The sequence below is a fragment of the Trachurus japonicus genome, chromosome 1 (assembly GCF_045865225.1).
Source record: "Trachurus japonicus isolate A0001 chromosome 1, Traja_1.0".
Taxonomy (NCBI): domain Eukaryota; kingdom Metazoa; phylum Chordata; class Actinopteri; order Carangiformes; family Carangidae; genus Trachurus; species Trachurus japonicus.
The window spans coordinates 31,324,072-31,333,222 of NC_140907.1; the positions used below are offsets into that span (position 1 = coordinate 31,324,072).

A 9,151-nucleotide genomic window follows, 5' to 3' on the forward strand; every position below is an offset into this window, starting at 1 on the left:
TTCCTGCCCTTGGCTTTCTACACACATCCTAAAAATCGTAAAAAGGCTGATAATCTATTTATTCTTACGCAACACTGCAAACACTGTCTTCTTGTTCTTTTTTGGCAGCTTTGCATCAGCTGTAGTCGTTTGTTCTTTATCTCTTTTTTTGGGGGGGGGTTGGTTGAGGTTAATGCAACACTTAAAACTTGTGAAAAGTTGCCCGTGTGCATTTGATTTTTGTTGTTGGTGGCAAAACGTGACGTATCCAAATGGCCAAACTGGTGCATCAAGGTAAATGTTTCAAACGCACCACAGAAGAAAGAAATGCTTTGATCTCCAGACGCCACAGTGACACTGAGAAACATTTTACAGGACATTAGAACAAGCAGAGAGATCAGGGTTATCATGGGAAATGTAGGATACCTCAGTTACTTAATCTTTAACCATTTCTTCCGGCTTGACGGCGTCCAGTCTCTATCTTGGTGGTAGTAGCAAATGAGAACTTTGAAGGCCAAAGTGGAGAAAGGTTCAATGAGCCTGAGAGGAGGGGCCCAAATTGAACGTTGCATTTACAAACTGCAACGAAGAAAACCTACAGACTCTACCTTTAATAAATCAAGATTTCCATTTTTTCAGTAACAAGTCTGACACCTCATCCTGACATACAGCGACGCGAGCGAGCGAGAAAAAGTGATTAGAATGCATTTCATTTCAATCAGCCTGTCCTGACGTGCCGCGAGCGACATCGCTCTGTCCAGCGATGTCGCCCAACCCTGAAAAACTTCTGTCTCTATCTGGACGACCCCTAAACACTACTTATTGGTTGAAAAGTACATGCTGCTTCCTGTTGACAAGCTAGTTTGCAGAGAGAGGAGAATATGAGAGAATTGCATTGAAATAAAAAAAACAAACAAAAAAAACTCCAAGATGTCAAAAACAACAACCAGGAAATGTCGGGAATCTAAAAAAAGCGCCAGAAGTTTGTTTACGTCCCTCAATAATTTGATTGGTTTGGATTCTAAACCAATAGAATATACTCCATATATATATACATATATCAGGACACTTTCGCGTAAGATTTTGTCGCCGGTTCCCTCACTCGCTGTGTGTCAGGATGCGGTGTGATCAGGGAGTGGACAAAGAAAACCCACAGAGAGAGAGAAGTGTATCTGGCCTCTCACTTATGAACACACACCTGAACCTGCACTGTAAATCTATGATGTGTTATTAGTGCATCTTGCACCACATGTTCCTGGTGACTGCTGAGCTTTCATTTTGAGTGCAGGTCTCCTGAAACAAGCTCTTAAACATCATCATGGTCTTTTGCAGAGATAATATCAGGTCGTTTCTCCACCACATCCTTATATATTAGCCGTATCGTAACTTTGACATCTACAACATCTTTACAAGTGAATCCTCTGAGTTTCAGCTTCAGATACTCGAGATGCCTGAGTCGTATCATTTCACAGAGTTTAAGCAGCACTCAACCAAACAGAGTGGATCATGTGCAACGTCTCAGAAGCGATGGGATGTTCTCATCATCATCTCATCTGAAGCCTAAATTACATATTCCAGTTTGTTAAGATGGCTGCTGCCTCTTCACATAAACTGCAGCCTGGTTCTGCTGCACATGTGTGAGAGTGGATGGATGCTTTATGAAACGCTCTCTGTGCATGTGTTTACACAGACTGAACACCCTCAGACACCTGGGGCGTAGTAAAAAGGCTGCGTCGAGCGCTTGTAACATCAGCGGCCCGTTATGAATAGGATAATTAGTCAGGAAAACTCGTCTCTGGATGAAACTCCTCCGAGCTGCGTTCCTTTATTTCTTCTCCTTTTTAAATCTGTCAGCGCCTCGTCTCTTCCTCCGAGACCCTCACCACTTATCCTCTCCCCTCTCCCCTCCCTCCTCCTCCTGTCTCCATCCACCTTGTCTTGTTTTTTTCTTCGCTTCTTCTCTTCAGGGCACGGTGAACAACCAGACGGGTATTTTCCCAGAATCCTTTGTGAAGATCATTAAGCCCCTACCAGAGAGCGACTCAGAAGGCGAAGGTGGAGGCCACACCTACAGCTGTCTGCGCTGCTTCCTGCTCACGCCGTCCGGGGTCGAAACCAGGTCTGTTTAGGAGAAAGACTATGTGTGTTATGTGTGTGAAGGAAGTTAATGATGTGATATTAATCAATAAAAACTTTATAATTCAAATTTAAATGTCTGATGTTAACACTGAACATTTACTATTTGGATAAGTTGAGTCTCAGAGACAAAGTGATGATTTAATACTCAGGACTTCAATTGACCCTTTAACCTTTTACTGTGTGGACGACATAAGCAACAGGACATATTGTGGGGAAAATTAAAGGGATACTTCACCCAAAATCGATAATTCACCAATCATCTACTCACCGTCATGCCAAGGAAGGGTTCGGAGAACTTTCAGAGTCATCAAAACACTTTAGGAGTTCCAGGGGGGGTCTGGCTGGCAACGGATTTACATATAATATAATGGCGGCAGATAGAGTTCACTTTTGAATCGTCCAAAACACACACTATGAAACATCCAGATACCTCCATACTGCTCGTCTGTACTGACCCAAGTGTCCTGAAGCTGCCACATGAAAAAGTTGTTCTGAAAAAGCGTTTTGATGGCTCTGAAAGTTCTCCAAACCCTTCCTTGGCATGACGGTGAGTAGAAAATTGGTGAATTATCGATTTTGGGTGAAGTATCCCTTTAAGTGTGTGCTTTTATTTTGAAAACCCTACTGCTCCATCAAACAGCCCCTTACCTTTGGAGCTGCAGTTTGTGAACTGATCTGAATCTACGGCAGCTAATAAATACACTGACTGTAGCGATGTACCAGTGAACGTTAACACTTCTGAACGACTCCCATTCTGTAAAAATTATCTTTAAAGATTTAGACTGTAACTTGCAGAAATCTACATCGACTATGATTCACATTTTATTGTTTTTACTCAAGTCAAACAAAGTGACTCACTCCACCTCGGTTCAGATGTTTAAATGTGATTTTGTGAAGTGACTCTACAACGTTTGGAGTTTAAAAATCTTGATTGCCTCCATTCAGACGTCTTTTTCTTTTGTTTGTGATGCAATCAAACTGTGAACCTCTCACTGAATGTCCCAGTTAAATCTCTTGTTGTATATCTGTTAACGCTAACCTTCAAGTGCGAATCCTTTAGTCGCGCATCGGCCTTTTTTCAAACCACTGCCAGTCCTTCAAACAGCATATTTTCAATTTCATAAATGTGGAGGTGAATGTGACTGTGTGTTTTTTTCTGTGCAGAGACGTGTGTGTTCAAGAGGCTCTCACCATCCAGCCAACGTACAAGGACTTGCTGTCTCGTATGAGGTGGGTTCGTCCTTGTGACACAAATGTTACCTCACATTCGTTTTCTCGCCTCTTTTCACTCGTTTCGTTTTCGCTCGAGCTGAAAACAAAGGCTTAGATGGACGTGGGTTTTTTTGTTTGTTTTCTTTTACATCCAGCAGCTTTTTACTGCATTTACACCCTGGTGGGAAATAATTATTGAGGGAGGAGGGGGTTGTTAAGAGTGGACTGTTGTTGCGGAGGGGCGGAAACGACTGTGCACCACCTCACACCTGTGAGAGAATTAAAAAGAAATGTGATAATGGACTAATTTCAAAACTGGAAGGGAAATCAGTGGAATAATTTACATGTAGAACATGTTTTTTTTTTACATTAACACTTTCATATGAGCCTCCGTGTCCTTCCTCTGCTTCTCTGTGCCACATCAGTTCACATCAAGTTACTAACTGCTAACCGCAAACACTGAGCCTCTGCTTCTCAAAGCTTTTGCAAAGTGTTCGACCTGTTTCATTGACACCTTTTTAAAGGGATAGTTCAACATTTTGGCAAATTGGCCCATTGCCATAATTGCTATAGTCATAGCATTAGGTTTGTTACCTTTAATTGTCGGTGCAAGCTATTTTTATAACGGCAGAGCAGAGCCGCGAGCTGCTCAGAGCTACGCTACGGAGGCTAATGGAATTTCTTGGTTTCCCTCATCAGACTCATCAAATACACAATCCAACAACTCCAAAACGCTGTCACGGAAAAGTTGTGACCTGCACATTCACCAGTTGTTTTTGAGGCAAATGCAGAGACTGCTTGCCGTAAAACTGCCCCCAACGGGAACGCGCATCAGCGGTTTTGCATGAATTTACCTCTAAAATAACTCTCTCTGGTAACGTTCTGTTATTATCTCATAACGTGGTGAATGTGCAGGTCACAACTTGTCCACCAGAGCGTTTTGGAGTTGTTGGATTGTGTATTTGATGAGTTTGATGAGGGAAACCAAGAAATCCCATTGGCCTCCTTAGTGTAGCTCTGAGCAGCTCGCGTTCTCAAAATAGCTTGCACCGACAATTAAAGGTAACAAACCTACTGCTATGAATATAGGGATTATGGCAATGGGCCAATTTGCCAAAATGTTGAACTATCCCTTTAACTAATTAGACTTTTAAATCAAATCACAAATCAGTGTTTGTGTGTTTTCCCTCCCCTCCGTGTTTTTGTGTGTGAGTAGAAGTCATGAAGTCAGCAGTCAGTCTGCAGTCAGGGCTGGTGTGTGTGCGTGTGCGTGTGCAAATTGCCAGATGCCAATCATCACCACTCGTCAAATATGTTCCTTCGAGACCCCTCCCCACCCTCCCCCTCCTCCTCCCCCTCCTCTTCCTCCTCCCGCCCCAGTGCTCCAACCATCACCAGATACATGTGGTCATTACACTATCATCATATCTGCTCTTCCTTGTCTTTTCCTCTTTCACTCTCCCTCCCCCCTTTATCTCTCATTATCTGGTAATTTAGATAGGTGAGTGCTATGATGATTAGCCCCCTCCCCCCACCACCCCTTTCCCCTCCTCTCCCCTCCCCATTCATAATCAGTTCATTTCCGCCGCTTATCTGCTCATTATTGTTTTTCTATGTTCGGGCCTATTGTGCCCTGGAGTAAGACGGATGAGACCCTGGTCCTGAGTTTTAATATGGCTTAACACTGATAAAAGTGAGGAGGGGGGAGTGTGAGGTGAGATCGGGGGAGTCGAGGGAGGAGGTGGTGAAGGAGGAGGAGGAGAAGAAGCAGATGCAGACACACGGCCGCACTGCTGTAGCTGCTCTTCATAACGTAGTGAATAAAAATACAATAACCTGTTAGAGCTATAAATGAGACCGTAATGGACTAAAAACGAATCCTCGTGATGAACCGTCAGACAGCATCGCATCACATTAAACTGTGATTATTACTGATTTTGCTCCTTGTCATTATCATTAACACATCCCGTCATTAGCATTATCACACTCTGACATTTCATCACAGTATCCATCAGTGTAGTAGCAGCTGATGGAGAGAGAGAGAGACCGACGATGCTGCTGATGCGTCTGTCATCAGCTTTGACAACGTCTCTCCTTTATCTGAGTGTAATCACATATATATTATTATGATGTCAATAAATGTTCATTATACAGGATAAGATGAGAGAAGAAACGATGTCCTTCAGCTGTAATTTGTTGTGTTCAAGCAGCAAAATGGACAAGCAATCAGCAACATGTCAATATCAAAAACTAGGTAATAAAGATAAGACATGATGTACAATGAGATATTAAGATGAAAAACTAAACAACAGAATATGAAGTGTTGTGGTTTTAACTAATCTGATCATGATTTTACTAAATCATGATGTATGTTTTTTTTTTACCAGTGTCTTTATTGAAGATGTAATATATTGCATAATATATTTCAGTATAACCCCACAAACTCCTCTCAAAACAGAACATAAACTTCTCTTTATTTTTCTTTGTATAAAAAACAAATTCAACCTAAAGCACGTACACTGTGATGGAGCCTCTAACCCATACACTGTTGCCCATTAAGTTGAAATAAAATATATATATTTTACCTCTTCTCATGAAATGAGTATGAGTATGAATTGATAGATAATAAAGTGTATATCCACTTAAAACATAATTGATCAGTCTCTTTCAAACATATCACTGTGAAAATGAAACCACAATTAACCTTTACAAACTGTGTATTCAGGCTTAAAAACAAAATTGGGGGTCATTGAACAAAAGGATTGAGGGCTTTGTTTAAATTTTTTTCAACCTTGGTCAGTTTAACAGAAACATATATTCATTCATGTATAGGAACGTCCAATATTACTCTTTTAAATGCCACTAATATTGAGTATGGCCAACCCCGACACGGTTCAATGTGCTAAGACATCGTGGCGTACTGTCCATAAGAACTGGTTTAACCTGGGTGACTGGGACTCAGCATGTGGTCACTGCACCTGGTCAAAGGTGATCACTGATGTGTATAAATAGGAATAAAAAGAGGAATGTGTCTGAAAATAACAATTATTCCAACTTTATGGGCAACAGTGTACGTGCACATACACAGTACCGTCTACACATACTGTAGCAGCCATTACAGCACGGTTTAAAGCATGTCTCTTTTCTTTCCACTATTTTGATTTGTATACTGTACCAACCTGACTTTTATATGTTAATGTAAATTATTCTTATTATGAGGAAGTTTTCTCACAGTCAATGCCACTCGTCCTGTCATTGCTTGTGGCAGGAAGTGGCTGAATCGTTGTGCTTGTCCTTCATCAGATGTTCATCCTACTTTATCAAGTTTCTGCCTCCAGGAGTCTGATTATAGAAAAACTTATAAAAACTGTCACTGTCTCTCTATTTCTGTTTTTTTTCTCTCTCTCTTTCTTAACAAATTCCTGAAAACAAACGTCTCCATGGCTCCGTTGAGTCCAAAACACAGGATGTAGAGAAGGTGTTTCTGTTGTCAGACGTCCTATCTGCACTTATTACCCATTTCCTTTTCATCCAGCTCATGTTTTTTCTTGGTGATAGTTCTCACAGGAACATTTTTAATTAAAATGTAATATATCAACAAAAGCCATGTGGGACAGTCATTTCCTTCACAGTCTGGCAGAAAGGTGCACGTCTTCTTTTTCTCTAACGTTGGTTTCAGCATTAAAGCAAACATCCATTTAATATAAAAGAAACGTATAAAAGCTAATTTGTTCTCATAGAACAATAAGAGACACGTTATAATAATTCATAATAATAAAATATTAAAGACAAAGGTATAAACAAAGACAAACTGAGAAAACACAGGGAGGTTAAATGAGCTGAAAGCTGCAGTTCAAATGGGTTCTTGTGCTTTTCTTTATCTTCATAACATTTACATTGACAGTCAGTCTTTAATCAATGTAAGGAGACACACACAGCTACAACTTTATTCTGTATGTGCAACATTAAATATTAAAGTTATTCAGGCTCAGAATGTGTTAGTTTGACAGCTGTGATTTCAGCTGTGATTTCATCTACTCAAGTGAAAGGGAAACAAGTCTGAGGCTTAAAGGAATAGTTCAGCAAAAAATGAAATTCAGTCATTATTGACTCACCCTCATGCTGATGAATACTCCGGAGTAGTTTTTTATTCCTCAAAGTGCATCTGAAGACAAGGGTTCGTAGTCCAACGAAATCCTTATAGGGCAGACACAAAAAGCTCCATAAAGCTACAAAAAAACCTTGTAATATTCCTCCATACTGCTCGTCCACTGCAATCCAAGTGTCCTGAAGGGATATAGTCCAGAGTTTACTGGAAACGACTTCATTTAGGAAATTTTTACAGCCTAACCAATCCTGTATTGCGCTCTGATGGTACAGGAAAAATTCAATACAGGATTGTTTAGGCTGTAAAAATGTCCTAAATGACGTAATTTCGAGTAAACTCTGGACTATATCCCTTCAGGACACTTGGATTGCAGCGGACGAGCAGTGTGGAGGAGTATTAAATGTTTTTTGTGTAGTTTTATGGACGTTTTTGTGTCGGGCGCTATTGACTCTCATATAAGGATTTCGTTGGACTACGAACCGGCCTCCCAGGTCTCCAGATGCACTTTGAGGAATAAAAAACTACTCCAGAGTATTCATCAGCATGAGGGTGAGTCAGTAATGACTGAAATTCATTTTTTTGGTGAACTATTCCTTTAAACTACATGAAAAAACCTTCTGAAAGTCTGAACTGTTTGTGTCCTCCCTTTAGAAACGTCTTCAAGGTGGACGACATCGCTGTGAACTACCGCGACCCTCAGGGCGACCTCATCCGTATCCTGGACGACGAGGACATCCAGCTGATGATCCGGGAGAGCAGAGGCCAGCAGGGCAAAGTCAAGAGACCTGTCAATCAGTTTCCGTGGGAACTGCACGTAACGATGGCCTCCGACCTTTCTGTGTACAGCACCGAGGCCTGAGAGAGGAACACCACGAACACATGATGGATGTTTTCATGTCTTTTCAACTGTCAAGTCGCAGCTCCGGTCTTCTCTGCTTGTTATAATGGTCGTTACATTTCACTTTGTAATAAACTAATTTAATAACATTTCTTTCTTTTTTTCTTTTTTTTTTACACTTTGCATGTTTTAGTTTTGTTCTTGTTGGAGTTAGTTGCTGTAAACAAGAGGCCGCTGAAGAATACACCACATACAGAACATTTCAAGTGCAGCAGCAGCAGCAGGAGTAGTACTATACACGCTGATGTAGCTACAATAGGAGGTATTTGGATGTTTTTTGATGTGTCTTTTGTTACAAAGAAAAGTGGTATCCATTTGCAACCGTCATATGGACATGCACTGCTACGCCGAGACCCCCTGTAACTCCGAGAAGGCACGGAGGACTCTGAAACTTCTTCCAGCCCTTAGTCGACATGAGGGTGAGTAGATAATGAGTGAAATTTCAATTTTGGGTGAACTATTCTTTTAATTCATACAACAAAACATAGGGCGGCCGCTTCCAGCCTCTCCAGAGTGGAGCGTCCTAGAACTGAATTTCTGCTCTGATAAAACAAGCAATTTGAAGACGTCACCTTGGGAGTCGCAGGCAGTGACGGACATTATTCATTTTTCCCTGACATGTCACAGCTTAACACGGGGAGGACAGACAGTACAGGAAGTCAACCTTGAATTGAGAGTATTTCTCACCACAGATGTGAGAGCCAGAGCCAGAGTCTTCGCTCTGGAGAGGAGGAAAGTGTTTGTTGCAGCATTTGCAGTGTTCGCATTATTACTTTTTATTAAAATTTTCCCACTTAACCTGCAGCAGCAGCTTT

The 9,151-nt window shown here is 41.2% G+C and overlaps 1 protein-coding gene across 1 annotated transcript in view; it reads left to right on the forward strand.

The window, feature by feature from the left end:
* Positions 1–8,421, forward strand: part of ncf4 (neutrophil cytosolic factor 4) — a 37,603-nt gene extending 29,182 nt beyond the window's left edge. Inside the window, exons 8-10 of the mRNA XM_085785362.1 lie at positions 1,947–2,098; positions 3,283–3,348; positions 8,090–8,421. Coding sequence (XP_085641488.1) covers positions 1,947–2,098; positions 3,283–3,348; positions 8,090–8,297 — 426 coding nt within the window. The 3' untranslated portion in view covers positions 8,298–8,421. The remainder of the gene's footprint in view (positions 1–1,946; positions 2,099–3,282; positions 3,349–8,089) is intronic.
* The last annotated feature ends 730 nt before the right edge of the window (positions 8,422–9,151 follow it).